The sequence below is a fragment of the Tursiops truncatus genome, chromosome 16, assembly GCF_011762595.2.
Source record: "Tursiops truncatus isolate mTurTru1 chromosome 16, mTurTru1.mat.Y, whole genome shotgun sequence".
Lineage (NCBI taxonomy): Eukaryota > Metazoa > Chordata > Mammalia > Artiodactyla > Delphinidae > Tursiops > Tursiops truncatus.
This window is the reverse complement of record NC_047049.1, coordinates 48,202,032-48,220,880: the sequence shown is the minus strand read 5'-3', so window position 1 is coordinate 48,220,880 and position 18,849 is coordinate 48,202,032. Positions and strand designations below refer to the sequence as shown.

General features: G+C 35.4%; 1 protein-coding gene across 2 annotated transcripts in view; it reads right to left on the bottom strand.

Annotated features, from left to right (window-relative positions):
* Positions 1-13,130: 13,130 nt before the first annotated feature.
* Positions 13,131-18,849, bottom strand: part of WAPL (WAPL cohesin release factor) — a 77,318-nt gene continuing 71,599 nt past the window's right edge. For both annotated transcript variants that reach the window (XM_019925749.3, XM_019925750.3), the window contains 2 exons: positions 15,796-15,891; positions 13,131-15,461 (listed from right to left, as the gene is read on the bottom strand). In XM_019925749.3, coding sequence (XP_019781308.1) covers positions 15,396-15,461; positions 15,796-15,891 — 162 coding nt within the window. In that variant the 3' untranslated portion in view covers positions 13,131-15,395. The remainder of the gene's footprint in view (positions 15,462-15,795; positions 15,892-18,849) is intronic.

Here is an 18,849-nt window from a genome sequence, read left to right as displayed (position 1 = left end):
GCAAAAGTGATTGTGAGTGCTGGGTTCTTCCTTCTCACCTCTTTGTTAAGCCAAGTAATGATTCACTAGCCTGTTAGTTCTTCAGTGCTTTTCTTAAAAGGTTTAAAAGAATTTTTTTTGCCAGCATTTTAATTTGTCTTCAGCAGGATGATTTGAACTCTTCTGTTGGCTGTTCAGTTTCTTTTAATTCTTATCTACTATATTGCTAAACTATCTTTTTATTTCTAACAAATTCTCTATGGATTTATTTGGATTTTGTATTAGACAATCATATCTGCAAGTGGTTTCAGGTTTTCTTTATTTTCAACTTCTATGTCTGTAATTACTTGTCATCACACTGGCTAGAACCTCTAAATAATGTTAAATAGAAGTACTGACATTGGAAATCCTTATTTTGTTACAGACTTTAAAGAAAATGCTTCTAGGATTTTACTATTAAGATACATTTCTGGGGCTTCCCTGGTGGCGCAGTGGTTGAGAGTCTGCCTGCCGACGCAGGGGACACGGATTCGTGCCCCGGTCCGGGAAGATCCCACATGCCGCGGAGCGGCTGGGCCCGTGAGTCATGGCCACTGAGCCTGCGCGTCTGGAGCCTGTGCTCCGCAACAGGAGAGGCCACAACAGTGAGAGGCTCGCGAACCACAAAAAAAAAAAAAAAAAGATACATTTCTGTAGATTTATACTAGATACCTTTGATTGTTTCAAGGAAATTCCCTTCTATTCCTACCTTGCTAAAAGATCTTTTTTTCTTTGAATATTTTTGAATTTGTTTTGTTAATACTGAATCTTCAAATAAAATAATTCTTTCAGCTAGGCTTTCGATTTATTTTGAATACTACTTGAATTTAATTAAATGCTTTTTGTGCATCCACTGAGAAGATCCCACGGTTTTTGTCATTTATTAATGTGAAGAGTTACAGATACTGATTTCCCTAATGTTAATTTACCATTGCTTTCCTGTGATAGATCCAACTTGGACATGTTCTGTATTTTTTTAATAAATTGCTGGACTCAATTTGCTAACATGTTTTAAAGGAATTTAGTGTCTATGGTTTTCAGTGGGAGAAGCCTGCAATTTCCTTTTCCTTGTTGTCCTTGTCTTATTTTGTTATTAGTGTTATATGGACTTCATCGAGTATTTAGGCAAGTTTCCTCTTTTTCAATGCTCTAGAAGAATTTGTGTAAAATTGAAACTGTTTATTGCTTGGAAATTTAGTGGAAATAACTTTCTTTCTTTTTTTTTTTTTTTTTTTTTTTTCGGTACGCGGGCCTCTCACTGTTGTGGCCTCTCCCGTTGCGGAGCACAGGCTCCGGACGCACAGGCTCAGTGGCCATGGCTCACGGGCCCAGCCACTCCGCGGCATGTGGGATCCTCCCGGACTGGGGTACGAACCCATGTCCCCTGCATCGGCAGGCAGACTCTCAACCACTGCACCACCAGGAAAGCCCAAAAATAACTTTCAAAACCATGAACTTTCTGTTATATATGTTATGGAATTTTTTTCTTAATGTTGATTTCTTTAGAAGTTATAAAACTCTTCTGCTTTTCATTTCTTTTTGTGTGTTTTTTTCACTTAATTTTTCTGATTTGATAATGTCTCTTATCTATTTCATTAGCATATATCTATTCAGAGTATTCAGTTAATGTCTTTTAAATCACTATCTCTGTACTTTTGTATTTTTATAGTTAATTTTTAAATGTGTACTTTATGTCTTCCTTCTTGGTCAGTATCCCCAAAGTTAGGTTACCCTCTTCAAAGAATCTATTTTTGGCCAATTAAAAATTTTTTTTCTATTAACTTCTTTTTTTTTTTTTTAACTTCTTTTTTTTTCACTTTAAAATGGTTAAACTGATACTTTTATTTTATGCATGTTTTCCTAAAATTAAAAAAGAAGCTATCAAGAAAGTAAAAAGCCCACAAAACGGAAAAAAAAATTTGCAAATCATATATCCGATTAGGGTCTAGTATCCAGAATATAGAGAGAACTGTTACAACACAACAAAAAAAAAGAACAAATAACCCAGTTTCAAAAATAGGCAAAGCAATTCAATAGACAGTTCTCCAATGAAGATATGTAAATGGCCAACAATCACATGAAAAGATTCATGTAAAAGATTCTTGTATATGAATGCAAGAGATTTTGTGCATTAATTTTGTATCCTGCTCCTTTACCAAATTCATGGACTAGCACTAGTAGTTTTCTGGTAGCATCTTTAGGATTCTCTATGTATAGTATCATGTCATCTGCAAACAGTGACAGCTTTACTTCTTTTCCGATTTGGATTCCTTTTATTTCTTTTTCTACTCTGATTGGTGTGGCTAAAACTTCTAAAACTATGTTGAATAATAGTGGTGAGAGTGGACAACCTTGTCTTGGTCCTGATCTTAGTGGAAATGGTTTCAGATTTTCACCATTGAGAACGATGTTGGCTGTGGGTTTCTCATATATGGCCTTTATTATGTTGAGGAAAGTTCCCTCAATGCCCACTTTCTGGAGGGTTTTTATCATAAATGGGTGTTGAATTATGTCAAAAGCTTTCTCTGCATCTATTGAGATGATCATATGGTTTATCTCCTTCAATTTGTTAATATGGTTTATCACATTGATTGATTTGCATATATTGAGGCATCCTTGCATTCCTGAGATAAACCCCACTTGATCATGGTGTATGATCCTTTTAATGTGCTGTTGGATTCTGTTTGCTAGTATTTTATTGAGGATTTTTGCATCTATGTTCATCAGTGATATTGGCCTGTAGTTTTCTTTTTTTGTGACATCTTTGGTTTTGGTATCAGGGTGATTGTGGCCTCATAGAATGAGTTTGGGAGTGTTCCTCCCTCTGCTATATTTTGGAAGAGTTTGAGAGGGATAGGTGTTAGCTCTTCTCTAAATGTTTGATAGAATTTGCCTGTGAAGCCATCTGGTCCTGGGCTTTTGTTTGTTGGAAGATTTTTAATCAGTCTCAATTTCAGTGCTTGTAATTGGTCTGTTTATATTTTCTATTTTTTCCTGGTTCAATCTTGGAAGGTTGTGCTTTTCTAAGAATTTGTCCATTACTTCCGGGTTGTCCATCTTATTGGCATATAGTTGCTTGTAGTAATCTCTCATGATCCTTTGTATTTCTGCAGTGTCAGTTGTTACTTCTCCTTTTCATTTCTAATTCTATTGATTTGCATCCTCTGCCTTTTTTTCCTGATGAGTCTGGCTAATGGTTTATCAATTTTGTTTATCTTCTCAAAGAAGCAGCTTTTAGTTTTATTGATCTTTGCTATTGTTCCCTTCATTTCTTTTTCATTTATTTCTGATCTGATCTCTATGATATCTTTCCTTCTGCTAAATTTGAGGGTTTTTTGTTCTTTCTCTAATTGCTTTAGGTGTAAGGTTAGGTTGTTTATTTGAGTTGTTTCTCGTTCCTTGAGTTAGGATTCTATTGCTATAAACTTCCCTCTTAGAACTGCTTTTGCTACATCCCATAGGATTTGGGTTGTTGTGTTTTCATTGTCATTTGTTTCTAGGTATTTTTTTATTTACTCTTTGATTTCTTCAGTGATCTCTTGGTTATTTAGTAGTGTATTGTTTAGCCTCCATGTGTTTGTATTTTTTACAGATTTTGTCCTGTGATTGATATCTAGTCTCACAGTATTGTGGTCAGAAAAGATACTTGATATGATTTCAGTTTTCTTAAATTTACCAAGGCTTGATTTGTGACACAAGATATGATGTATCCTGGAGAATGTTCCATGAACACTTGAGAAGAAAGTGTAATCTGCTGTTTTTGGATGGAATGTCCTATAAATATCAATTAAGTCCATCTTATTTAATGTATCATTTAAAGCTTGTGTTTCCTTATTTATTTTCATTTTGGATGATCTGTCCATTGGTGAAAGTGGGGTGTTAAAGTCCCCTACTATGATTGTGTTACTGTCAATTTCCCTTTCTATAGCTGTTAGCATTTGCCTTATGTATTGAGGTGCTGCTATGTTGGGTGCATAAATAGTTACAATTGTTATATCTTCTTCTTGGATTGATCCCTTGATCATTATGTAGTGTCCTTCTTTGTCTCTTGTAATAGTCTTTATTTTAAAGTCTATGTTGTGTGATATGAGAATTGCTACTCTAGCTTTCTTTTGATTTCCATTTGCACGGAATATATTTTTCTATCCCCTCACTTTCAGTCTGTATGTGTCCCTAGGTCTGAAGTGGGTCTCTTGCAGACAGCATATATACAGGTCTTGTTTTTATATCCATTCAGCCAGTCTATGTCTTTTGGTTGGAGCATTTAATCCATTTACACTTAAGGTAGTTATAGGAACATACCTATAGGAACATAATAGGTATGTTCCTATAGGAACATAATAGGAACATAGGAACATAGGAACATAATAGGAACATAATAGGTATGTTCCTATTACCACTTTCTTAATTGTTTCGGGTTTGTTATTGTGTTTTCCTTCTCTTGTGTTTCCTGCCTAGAGAAGTTCCTGCCTAGAGAAGTTCCTTTAGCATTTGTTGTAGAGCTGGTTTGGTGGTGCTGAATTCTCTTAGCTTTTGTTTGTCTGTAAAGGTTTTAATTTCTCTGTCGAATCTGAATGAGATCCTTGCTGGGTAGAGTAATCTTGGTTGTAGATATTTCCCTTTCATCACTTTAAATATGTCTTGCCACTCCCTTCTGACTTGTAGAGTTTCTTCTGAAAGATCAGCTGTTAACATTATGAGGATTCCATTAAATGTTGCTTTTCCCTTGCTGCTTTTAATATTTTTCCATTGTATTTAATTTTTGATAGTTTGATTAATATGTGTCTTGGCGTATTTCTCCTTGGATTTATCCTGTATGGGACTCTCTGCGCTTCCTGGACTTGATTGACTATTTCCTTTCCCATATTAGGGAAGTTTTCAACTATAGTCTCTTCAAATATTTTCTCAGTCCCTTTCTTTCCCTCTTCTTCTTCTGGGACCCCTGTAATTCGAATGTTGGTGAATTTAATGTTGTCCTAGAGGTCTCTAAGACTGTCCTCAATTCTTTTCATTCTTTTATCTTTATTCTGCTCTGCAGTAGTTATTTCCACTATTTTATCTTCCAGGTCACTTATCCGTTCTTCTGCCTCAGTTATTCTGCTATTGATTTCTTCTAGAGAATTTTTAATTTCATTTATTGTGGTGTTCAGCATTGTTTGTTTGCGCTTTAGTTCTTCTAGGTCCTTGTTAAACATTTCTTGTATTTTTTCCATTCTATTTCCAAGATTTTGTATCATCTTTACTGTCATTACTCTGAATTCCTTTTCAGGTAGACTGCTTATTTCCTCTTCATTTGTTTGGTCTGGTGGGTTTTTACCTTGCTCCTTCATCTGCTGTGTGTTTCTGTGTCTTCTCATTTTTCTTAATTTACTTTGTTTGGGGTCTCCTTTTTGCAGGCTGCAGGTTCATAGTTCCTGCTGTTTTTGGTGTCTGCCCCAGTGGCTAAGGCTGGTTCAGAGGTCTTCTGCCACCGTTCCGTAGGTGTTCTGTAGGAGGTGTTCCACTTGTAGATGTACTTCTGGTATATTTGTGGGGAGGAGGGTGATCTCCACATCTTACTCCTCTGCCATCTTGGAGCGCTTTAGCCCAAGCACAGTCAGGAAGCCAGGCACCTTTAGCCTCAGTTTGTCAGTTGGGGAAAAAAGGGGAGGTGAAGACTCACTATCCTCTTCCTCTAGCTGGAACTGCTTCGCCCCCGGGGGCTGTCTCCAGGGCGCAGCACAGCAGAGCCTAATGCCTGTTAACTTCTACTTATCAAAGGTTTATTCTATTGCTGTTCTATCTTTAAAGTGGAAAGTTTGTCCTTTAGAGTTTTCAGTCATTCTGTTTTTCAAATATAAACATTTAAGGTTAAACGTTTATCCTTAGTATTGTTTTGCTGCTTCTTATGACTTTTGATATTTTATTTTTGTCATCATTTAGTTCTAATTTTTGAAGAATTTCCATCATAATTTCTCTAACCCATAAATTATCAGGAGGTTTGTTTTAAACTTTCTAAAAAAAGATTTTTTCATTTAACTTTCTGTTATTTTTTTCCAGACTAATTGTTGTGAATGTTTTCACCTTAGGCTTGTTTTGCCAGTTCTACAAATTTGTATCAATTGATTCATGCTATATGTAAGTTTTTTTTGTTAGGCTTCTTCCACTCAGCATTATAAATATGAGATTTATCTACATTGTTGATTGAAAGAGTAGGTCATTCCTCTTTATTGCTAAATTATGTTGCATAAATAAATCACAATTTGTTTATCCATTGCCTGTTGATGGACATCTATGTTGTTTCCAGTGTTTGGCTGTTGTTAATAAAAAATGGCTATGAACATTTTTTCACACATTCTTCTGTTGAATGTTTTCATTTCTCCTGGACAAAATGGAAATACTGAGTTGAAAGAGAAATGTATTTTTAATTTTACAATCACATCCCAAAACTTTTTCAAAGTGGTGTTATGACTTTACATTCCCACCAGCAACATTAACAAAGTTCCAGTTGCTCATTTGTGCCAACATTTAGTGTTATATTTGGTTGAATTTTGGCTGTTCAGTTGAATAGAGTAGTATCTCGTAATTTAAACGTGCATTTTCCATGATTACTAATGATGTTGAGCGCTTTTAAATGTGTTTATTAATTCATACATCATCCTTTGTGAAGTACCTATTCAAGTTCATTTAAAAATTAGACTGTTTGCTTTTTTTTTGAGTTGTAGTTCTTTCTATATTCTGGATACAAGTGCTTCATCAAGCATATGATTTGTGAGTATTTTCTCCCAGTCTAAAACTTGCCTTTTCATTTTCTTAATGGTGTACCTTTATGAACAGGCGTTTTTGATTTTAATAAAATTTAACGAATAATTTTTTGGTTATTGATTTCTGTATCTTGTCAAGAAAATTCTTGCCAATCCCCAAATCATGATGATGTTCTTTCATGCTTTCTTCTAAAAGCTTTATAGTTGTTGGGTTTTTTTTATAGGTAGGTGGTACATCTTTATTAAAAAAAAAAAAAACTTCTATTTGATTGACTTAGAAATAATCACTTACAAATTAAATATTTCTAAATATCAAGGTAGCTGGCTAGAATGAACTTTAGGGTCATGTGATCTAGTAAATATTTAATTTTGAGTCAATATCTGGTATTAAAGCTAGCTTAAGCTTGTTGGTTTAATCAATACAGATATATCTTACTTTTTAATTTTTTTTTACATCTTTATTGGAGTATAATTGCTTTACAATGGTGTGTTAGTTTCTGCTTTATAACAAAGTGAATCAGTTATACATATACATATGATCCCATATCTCTTCCCTCTTGCATCTCCCTCCCTCCCACCCTCCCTATCCCACCCCTCTAGGTAGTCACAAAGCACTGAGCTGAACTCCCTGTGCTATGCGGCTGCTTCCCACTAGCTATCTATTTTACATATGTCCATGCCACTCTCTCACTTTGTCACAGCTTACCCTTCTCCCTACACATATCCTCAAGTCCATTCTCTAGTTGGTCTGTGTCTTTATTCCTGTCTTACCCCTAGGTTCTTCATGACATTTTTTTTTCTTAAATTCCATATATATGTGTTAGCATACAGTATTTGTTTTTCTCTTTCTGACTTACTTCACTCTGTATGACAGACTCTAGGTCCATCCACCTCATTACAAATAGCTCAATTTCGTTTCTTTTTATGGCTGAGTAATATTCCATTGTATATATGTGCCACATCTTCTTTATCCATTCATCCGATGATGGACACTTAGGTTGTTTCCATCTCCTGGCTATTGTAAATAGAGCTGCAGTGAACATTTTGGTACATGACTCTTTTTGAATTATGGTTTTCTCAGGGTATATGCCCAGTAGTGGGATTGCTGAGTCATATGGTAGTTCTATTTGTAGTTTTTTAAGGACCCTCCATACTGTTCTCCATAGTGGCTGTACCAGTTCACATTCCCACCAGCAGTGCAAGAGCGTTCCCTTTCCTCCACACGCTCTCCAGCATTTATTGTTTCTAGATTTTTTGATGATGGCCATTCTGACTGGTGTGAGATGATATCTCATTGTAGTTTTGATTTGCATTTCTCTAATGATTAATGATGTTGAGCATTCTTTCATGTGTTTGTTGGCAGTCTGTATATCTTCTTTGGAGAAATGTCTATTTAGGTCTTCTGCTCATTTTTGGATTGGGTTTTTGTTTTTTTTGTTATTGAGTTGCATAAGCTGCTTGTAAATTTTGGAGATTAATCCTTTGTCAGTTGCTTCATTTGCAAATATTTTCTCCCATTCTGAGGCCTGTCTTTTGGTCTTGTTTATGGTTTCCTTTGCTGTGTAAAAGCTTTGAAGTCTCATTCTACAGATTCAGTGCAATCCCTATCAAACTACCAATGGCGTTTTTCACAGAACTAGAACAAAAAATTTCACAATTTGTATGGAAACACAAAAGACCCCGAATAGCCAAAGAAATCTTGAGAACGAAAAACGGAGTTGGAGGAATCAGGCTCCCTGACTTCAGACTATACTACAAAGCTACAGTAATCAAGACAGTATGGTACTGGCACAAAAACAGATAGATCAATGGAACAGGATAGAAAGCCCAGAGATAAACCCACGCACATATGGTCACCTTATCTTTGATAAAGGAGGCAGGAATGTACAGTGGAGAAAGGACAGCCTCTTCAATAAGTGGTGCTGGGAAAACTGGACAGGTACATGTAAAAGTATGAGATTAGATCACTCCCTAACACCATACATAAAAATAAGCTCAAAATGGATTAAAGACCTAAATGTAAGGCCAGAAACTATCAAACTCTTAGAGGAAAACATAGGCAGAACACTGACATAAATCACAGCAAGATCCTTTTTGACCCACCTCCTAGAGAAATGGAAATAAAAACAAAAATAAACAAATGGGACCTAATGAAACGTCAAAGCTTTTGCACAGCTTTATAGTTTTAGCTTTTACACTTGGATCTAGGAACCATCTGGAATGAATTTTTTGTTTGGTATGAGGTGGGATCAAGATTTTGTTTTAAATGGATATCTAGTTGTTTCAGAACCATTGTTAAAAAGTAGTTTCTGCATTAAATTGCTTTGCTGCCTCTGCCACAAATCAGTTGGTGATAAATATGTGCTTCTGTTTCCAGGCTCTATTTGCTGTACTGATCTATTTGCCCTTATGCTAATATCACAAGGTTTTGACTACTGTAGTTTTATAGTGAAACCTGAAGTTCAGTAGTGTACATCCTTTGTTATTCAAGATTATTTTGACTACTTTAGGTCCTTTGCATTTTCATGTGAATTTTAGGTCCGTGTGCCAAGTCTTCTTAAAAAAAAGTATTGAGATTGGACATCTCTGCCTTTTTCTCAATATTAGGAGTAAAGTATTATACATTACTGTACTTTTCCTATATGCTCTTTTTCTTATTATGGTGGTTCCCATCTATTTCTAGTTTGCCAAGAGTTGGGGGTTTTTAAAATCATGAATGGGGGGGTGCATTTGGTCAAATACTTTTTCTGTATCTAAAGAGCTGATCATATTATTTTAGTCCTTTATTTTGTTAATATGGTTTATTATCTTGATTTTCATGTTAAAACCACCTTGTATTCCTTTGATAAACCCCACTTGTGATGTATTATACTTTTTATATAATAATGGATTTTATTTTCTAGTATTTTGTTAAAGCTTTTGCATCTTTATTCATAAAATTTGGTCTGTAGTGGTATTTTTTCCCTTTGCTGTTTATTTTTTCCATTGTCTGCCTTTAGTATTAGGGATATATGGGTAAGACCATAAAAGTGATTTGAGAAGTATTCCATTCTCTGCTTTCTCAATAAGTCTATTTAAGATTGATACTCTTCCTTAAATGTTTTATGATACACTAGTGTTCTTCTGGGACAGGACTTTTATTTGTAAGAAGATTTTAAAATATAAATTATTTTTATAGATGGAGGGCAAATCAGGTTTCCTATTTCTTGAGTCAGCCTTGGTAAGTTTTGTTTTTCAAGGAATTTGCTCATTTCACTTAAGTTGTAAAACTTACTGGCTTAAGTTGTTCATAAGTCTTTATCATCCTTTCAAAGGTCTGCAGTATCTATAGTGATATTCCATCTTTCATTCCTGGCATTGGTAACTTGTAACTTCCTTTTTCTTGATTAGTCTTGCTAAGTGTTTATCAATTCTATTAACTTTTCAAACAACAAAATTTTGGCTTTGGTAAAATTTCTCCATTGCTTGTCTTTTTTATTTTATTGAGTTCTGCTCTTGTTTTGACTTCTTTCCTTCAACAACTTACTTGGCTTTAATTGCTCATCTTTTTCTAGCTTCTTCCAGTAATTAGCTTCTTCAAGCTAATTTTCCTCTAAGCACTGCTTTATCTGCATCCAACAAATTTTTTTTTGTATTTTGTCATTTAGTTCAATTTTTTTTCTAGTTTTCCTTTCTGATCTGTTATTTAGAAGTGTATTTAATTTTCAAATATTATGTTCTAGATATTGTACTGTATTGCCTTCTGATATAATTCCTTGTGATCAAGGCTTCAGTCATCTGAAATTCACTGAGACCACCATCTGTGGTCTGTCTTGGTAAAGGTTTCACATGCATTGGAAAAACGGTTCAGTGTAAATGTCCCACAAATGTCAGTTAGGTCAAGGTAGTTGATATTGTCATTCAGTTCTTCTTTTCTTACAGATTTGTAAAATATATCAATTCCTGAGAGGTGTTAAAATATCAAACTGTTACTGTGACTATATCTATTTCTCCTGTGGAAAAAGAATGTTGCCTGCCCTCAGCCACTGCACACCCCCTCTCCCCACCACCACGAAGGCATACCCTGAGGGGAATTCAGGATGGAAGAAAAAAGTTAAGATTCTGTGATCTGGATACTGGCCCTAGGTAGTTAAGATGCATATCTAAGGAATGATTTGTGAGCCGACTCTTGCATCTTCCCATGCACAGAAAAGCACTAAAACCATTAGCTTGAAGTTTTTGTGATCAGCAGTAATCTTTCAATGTTTGACTACATGTTCTTTTCAGCAAAAACTCCTGTGTGTTCTGGCTCCACCCTCACCTCTTTGGAGGAGTTCCTCAGAGCTATATGAGAAGCTCTCGGGCTATAGTCCTCAGTAAGGTCCCCAAATAAAACTTAACTCACAACTTTTAGGCTGTTTTTCTTCAGTAGACACTCCCTTTAATTTCAGTTTTTGCTGTGCATTTTAAAAGTTCTACTGCTAGGTGCATAGCCATAATTGTTATTTCTTACTGATACAGATTTTTCCCTTTCCCTAATCATTATGCAGTGCTTTTTAGACTTGTTAATATTCCTTTGTCTTAAAAGTCTACTTTGCCTGATTTTAATCACTCCAATTTTCTTATGATTAATTCTTGCACAATGTATCTTTTCCCATCCATCTTCTTTGAAACTATTTGTATATCCATTTTCTTTGAAATTATTTGTATATTTGTGTTTATTGTGTGACTCTTCATTTTTCAATTTGACAATCTCTGCGATTTAATTGGAGTGTTAAAATAATTTAAAATAATTACTGGTATCATTAGATTTAGTGAACAACCTTGGCTTGTTCCTGTCTTAGGAGGAAAGCAGTTTTTGCTTTTTACTTACATGTGTTTTCTATTTTTCTCATCAGTTTTTGTTACTGCTACTCTTTCCCTACCTTTGGTTAATCAAATATTTTCCAGTGTTTGACTTCCATTCCTGTAAGGGGCTCCAGCTGTTATCTTTTTGCATTACTTTTTACTGGATGCTTTAGGCATTATAACAGGCATCTTTAATTGACTTCAGTCTACTAAGTATTACACTACTTTACATTAAGATTTCTGAGCCTTGTAACAGTATAGTTCTATTTACCCATAGTCTCCGTTATACAACTCTGGCAGACAGGTCCTTTTAATCTAGGTGGTGTACAGGTATGGTTTTCTATTTTTGCTCCTTGAGCCAGTGCACGGCCTTTGGAGTATTCAAATTGCAAACACAGAAGCTAAGGGAATAGAGGTTTGACCAAAACACTCAACAGTATTTATTCAATTTTTTTCTTCAGTTTAAAAACTTTCTGTATGAAATTATCTATGCATCCAGTATCAGGATACCAATTAACTGACAGTGAATTGTGCAAACTTCTTCTGGTCCTTGCTTCTAATGTAAGGAAAAATCTTATTTGAAACATTTTAATGATTACTTAATTTTATTCCATTTTTCCCCTGCTTTATTAGTCACTACCAAGATATTAATAATATGTTTTGAAACAACAATTTTAGAGATTTGCCTTTAAAGTAACCCAAACCCAGTACCCACAGTGATATGAAAAGGTATTATCCCAGGTGTTTAAAATTGTTCTTCACATTTGTTCTTCCATTTCCTGATGGAGTGAAAACAAAATTGTTTGATAAAAGCTACTGTTTACCAAGACCTGTTTGAAACACTGAATGCTTCACATGTACCATCTTAATTGTCACAACACTGAGGTTAAGTACTATCCCCCATTTCTGGCTGAGTAAACAGAATAAAAGTTCAGGAATTTATTCAAAGTCCATAAACATCACTAATATTCAAAATTTATGCATTTTTTTTTACGATCTTTCTATATCCTTAGCCTGCACTCTTAAACAGGTTATATACTATCTCTGTGTGGGTAAGAGGGGAAAGTAGATGGGAACTTCCAGGACAGATCCTTTCATCTAGGTTTGTAGTTAAAAGCACTGAGGAGAGGTTGAGGAACCCACTTGAGTAAATACAGGAAACTTAAAGGCTGTCAACTAAGAAGAAAACTGAAAAACTAAAAAGCAGCTCTAAAAACTCAAACGCAAAGAAGTCTTGGGTCATATTCAGAGGAGCAAAAGGATTAAAGCAACTTAATAAACACACCGAGGGCATGACTACTGAACCAGAAAACTACCATCCCTAATATGTGAGCTGCTCAGTTGACATTACATTCAGATGAGTATTATTAAAAACATGGGGAGATACAGTGTTTAACAAAAATTGGTTAAATTTTTATGTGCATATTCAAAGTGTGAAACTCACTTAAGTGACACATCATGTTTCCCATTAGTTGGCTATATCAAGTTCGTGAGACTTCCTCCTCCAAAATAGTTCAATAGATTTATGTTAAAGACAACATGTGTATTGAAAGTAGCAATTTTATTTGAGTTAAAATTATTTACAAAAACCCAAAGACATACTTCATGAAACTGGTACAAACTAGTTTTTTCCTGCCGTTGGCTTTTGCTCCAAAGATCACAGCTGAGAAATACTGTATAAAATAAAAATAGGATTGGATTCAAAAAAGTACTCTACCTTCTAATTTCCGATTGATAGTATTTACAGAAATATTTACAATGGAAAAAAAGGTTACTTTAAAACTTTAATTTGCAAGTCAGCCTCAAGTACCCTAAAATGCAGAGTTCTCTGAGGGTTAAAAACACACAAATGCACTGCGGTTGGTGAGGTGATTTCTCCCCCACCACTCCCCACCAAAATCTGCATCTCTATCAGTGCTTGACAATTAGTTATTATTTAAAAAACAAAACAAAAAAACTGTTAAACACTGAGGTAAATCAATTCTCAAATGATTACCAGTGTAACAGAAAAATGTAGTTCGCCCTGATTGTTCTTATCCAAATGTTTTACAATACCCCTTACCATCTGCCACAAGTCAGTTTGATCAACACTAAAAATCTCTTCCTAAATCCAATGAGTAATAAATATCAGTGTATTTTAAAATAATTTAACTAATTCAATTTTATGGATATCATTTACCAATAAGCTTTTAAAATAGTTTGCTAAGCTAGCTTTTATACTCAGGGCAAATACAACCTCAATCTTTCCCAAGTTACACTGGCATACTATGCTCTTACAAGGTGATGGGTGGAGTTTGGGGTGGGTAGGAGGAAGAAGAAAACAATTTGACTGGAATCAGTTACTTCCTTATAGATTTCCCAACAATCTGCATTATCAAAAATAGGAAGACAATAAAAGGCAGCCACTGCATTAAAAAACATTACAGGTGGCACTGATCCAAGAGCCCCAATTTGTCACTTTATACAAGGAAATAACAAAGTCTAAATGGGTAAAAATTAGACTTTCAGCTATTTTCCCCAATACACACCAAACTAATATTTTTATGGCTTCAAGTTTTACAAATCCAATGAAGAAACATAACTACCTGAAAGGTATTTTAATGTATTAAACGAAATCTCTGGAAAGCCTGTATTCAGGCCTGATCAAGAAAAAAGAAAAAATGTATTAACCAGTGGTCTGAACAATAATTAATATAATAAAAATTTGCAGTGTTGTGAAATTAAATACATAAAATGTGTTTTGTGTGTTCCAAACAACACACTGTTCTATGAACTAAAAGAATCTGAATGAAAAAAAGGATCTTCTCTAAACCAACAATTTAAGGCTTTGCGTTTATGCATTTGATCCTGTCACTCTTATAGAAGAATATACATGTTATCTGGAAACATGAATTCTACATTGGTGTTTTAGCTTACTTATATTTACTGTACTGAACATTAGAAAATATATCTAGAGAGTTCTCCCTCAAAACTTAATCATGTTTCAAGAGCCTCCCCTAACATTAAGGGTAAACTACCCTGGGTTTGTCTATTTTGCTTCATCCTTTTAACAGGGCACATCATCTTATATTCCCTCAAACTGTTATTTGTTTTCTTGCGTCTATAGCTATGATTCGTTATGATATGATAATGAATATGGTCATGGTCTCAAAGGTGAAAAATAGTTTTGACAACCCAAACCAAATCAAGAATAAAAAAATATACTATTAATCCCTTGTGTCTTTGGATTCCATCTAATTTTAAATATAGACAGTAGTTCAGGGAACAACAACAAAAAAAATTCACAAAATTATTAAAAGCTTTATTTACGATCGGAATCATTCAACAAAAAAGCAAAAGCAAATGAGCCTGAAAAAGGAACTAAGCTGTTGTCTAGAATGTCCCCAGAACATTCGATACCTCAGTAGCTAAGCTGCCTTTGCACCTGGCTGGCATGACAACAGTGGCTCAACATACACAGCAGTTGCACTAACAGCAGCACAAATTTTCCCCTTAAAACTTGCCCAGAATAAAAGCAAGAAAACAAGGGGAGAGTATAAATTCTGCCAAAGTGTGTTTAAATACTGTGTGGAACTGTTAACAGCCTGAACCTTTTCCCTCATTTTTGATAGTTGCAGATTGATGTAGTAACTGTCATTTAGCAAATGCAGAATGCATGACGAAGAAGAAATCAGGTGGCCTTAAAAATCCACATATGAATGATACTGATGAATGTTCTTGGTATATCTTCAAGGACTTCTTTCGTGCCTTTTCTTTGTCTAAGAATAGCTCCAGCATTACCGAGCACCAGAAGCAAAGGTAAAGCAGCTAGCAATGTTCCAAGTATTCAATCACTCTAGAGATAGATTTCTGGCCTGTGGTTCCAACAGCACACTGAAAAGGGGAGGATTTGAGGTGGGGGTGGGGGGGGGGGGGAGAGGAAGTAACAATTAATATTTATCAAATTTTCAAAAGTATTGAATAAGAGCTTAAATTCTTTAGCTTTACTAAACCAAACACTATGAATCAAAACAGATTAAACTGTGGCTTTGATAATACAGTATCAATATATTTGGCCATAATAATTCAGTTATCTTAAAGAAACAGAACACAATTATTAAGAGAATCTTTTTTTTTGCTTCTATTCACTATGGCCAAGTATTTGTATTTCTACTGTCATTAATGTATCATAATTAAAACCACAGAAGCTGCAATAGAAGCCACTTACAGTAAGATTCATGAAGCTCAGGAATTTTTTGAGCATCTCTGTCATTATTGAAAAGTCCCCTTCTGGCAGATACTCACGCACAGTGGTCACATTGATCTGAGGAAACATGGAAACATTGATCAGGTGACACAAACCATAAGCTTGAACCTTGCACTGTGTTGTTGGTTTTGGCACACACACCCTATTTCAAACTTCTACAAGGTCCTTGAACTCCTTGTAGATAGTAGTTCAAGGACCTATGTGATTTCCTTTTCCACACTCCTTAATTCTGTAAGTGTGTGTGTCCATTCCCTACTCTATCCCATTCTCAGAAAGAAAGGAAAAAAGGTAAAGCTGACAAAGGCTACAAAGAAACATGTGCATGTTTACTTTTGTAAATGCACAGAAAGATGCCTGAAATAACAAAATGCACTGTTGAATGTGTGTGTTGGGGGGGGTGAAGGGTGGTGGAGATGGAAGGAGATGGAGGGAGAGGGAAGGAGTACAGACTTAGAATGTATCCAAAAAGCTGCTTAGGAATACAAAGAAAAAGATCAAAGAAAATTCTTAGTGTTCCTATGTAGGCTAGGAATTAACTGTATCTTTCCAAAGATAATATAATATTATCTATGAGAAGGAAAATGTAGGCAATGCCAGGAGAGAAGATTAAAATGTTTCCCTCCATTATTACCAAGAAGCAGCCAAACTATATATAAACCAATTTGTTGTAAGAAAAATAGATGGCCTGCTTTAAAAACTGTTTTATTTCAATATATTTTTTAAATGCTTTAAGCATTTTAAGCATAGCTCTTCTAAGGAGGCTCACCTATAATAAAAAGCACATACAAAAAAATGTTGTCCCGAGTTTTGGGCCACAAGATGGGGAGGAAGTGGGAAGCTTCCGATTTGACTTTTGTTGATGGAGGCAGGGGAGGAAAGAGTACGTATTATCTCTTAGGAAATTTGCAACCAGTCCCCTCCTTCCAACTTTAACTGCTACTGGGTTAGATCTTGGAGCTAAAATCTTTAAAATACTTATATTTTTTAAATATACTGAAAAGTGGAGAGTATGTTATAAGGGCAATAGCTATGGTAACTAACTGCAGAGGTAAAGGAACGCTGGATTTAATGACATCTTTAACCAGTTCCTAGGAAAGGGACATGATAGCACCGTGGTGGGAAGAACAGTGGCTATGTTGTCTATGAAGAGTGCTCCATAGAAAAGTGTACTTGTATCATTCAGAATAAATGATGAGATCCTAGATTTTGAGTGAAAGCCCTCAACAACCCAAATCAAATCCTTTTCTATCAACACACTACAGAATACAACATAAAAAGTAGCTGAGGCATAGGAAGGAGAGCCTGAGCAATTTTTTTTTTTTGGCCGCGCTGCATGGCATGTGGGATCTTAGTTCCCTGACCAGGGATCGAACCCGTATCCCCTGCATTGAAAGGTGGATTCTTTACCACTGGACCACCAGGGAAGTCCCTGAGCATTTATTTTTAAATAGTGTGCAGCAGGTATAAAAAGAAAAGGTGTGAAATGGCATGGCCTATTTGGGAAATTTAGAAAAAGTACCCACAGGGTATGACAGATTTTAATATTGGATCAACTATACTTCAATAAAATAAAATTTAAAATAAGAAAAATTGGAGAAGCATTTAAGTTTGGAGTCTTACAGTAAACAAAGTCATCATTCCCTAAATGATGGTGAGTCAGGAAAGACTGATGAGAGAGGAGTTACATGATCAGATGTGCTCTTAAGGAAGTCAGCTATGGTGGCAGTGTGCAGGATTTCAGGAATGGAGAGTGTCGAGAGCACCAAGGACAGAAAGACCAGAGAGAAGACTGACCATTGCAATGCACCAAGATGTATAGTGGGTAATGGAAAATGACACCAGAGTCTCCTGGGCTTCCTAAGCATGTTGTCCTTTACCATAAAGCAGCACTTAACTGCATATAACCACCTGCTTTCTTGTCTCTCCTCCACTTAAACATTGGGCAAACCAGTTTCTTTCAGATTTTGTGGCATCAGCTAGCTCTTTGGGGTTATAATCATAATGATTCCCAAGGCAACAAAGACATCCTGGGCTCTATGAATTCACAATATTGTTTACAACCTAAGGAACTTATCTCTTTAGAGACAGGAGAGAAATAGACAAATAGGAAATTATTAACATGGGAAAGATGGCCCTAAATAAATCACACCTGATAATTAATTTTAAGAATGATTATTTAAGAAAGAACGTGATTGAAACCAGGTGTATACAAAATACAATACCTAAAAATCTTTAAATTTAAATAGCATACCCATTGTTTTTTTCTTTTGAGGGGGCGAGGGGGGAGTCTTCCTCCTTCCCTTTGCTTGGTATGTGTTTCTCATTTGTCCTTAATCACCGGATTTTAAGGAAATAAGGAAAAGAGCTGAGCTGAAGGATTCAGGAAAAGGAATAAAGATTTGCAGAGACTCCAGAGCCACAGTAAGAACTCTGGTCTTGATCCTGAAAGCAGCTGTGCCAGCAAAGGCCACAACGAAGTGGGCTACTGTGCATTTAGATCTGAGCTGTCTATAATATAAATATGGAAGAGATGAACAAGAAGGATTCAGAAAAATGCACAGGACTTAAGACAGATACAGGGCAATGCAGAAAACTCAATGGCAAAAATGAGGAAATAAGGGTAGGCTGATAGAAGCCCTTCATATCATAATTATGTTCTTCTAATCCTCCTATACAATACATCTCCACTCTTTCTTGCGTCCTGAATGCCCTTGCTTGTAAGGGAAAAAAACAACTCCTTTTTTTTGTAAAATTTGGCTCTTCTACTGGGCCTTTATGTTAAAAAAAAAAAAGAAAAAATCCACATGTCCCCGATTTTAAAGCAGACTGTCTGAACAGCCAGAACCTGTCCACTTTTGTGCTGATCCAGCCCAATTGTGTAGACACTCACATGCTTCTCATAGTTACATAATGATGATCTAAATCTCACATAGTAATCCCATTTTCCCGGCCAGTGAGTAGATCAAACAAAATCATGTGAGCTAATGTTGGCCAAGGTAAAGGGAAGTCTACTTT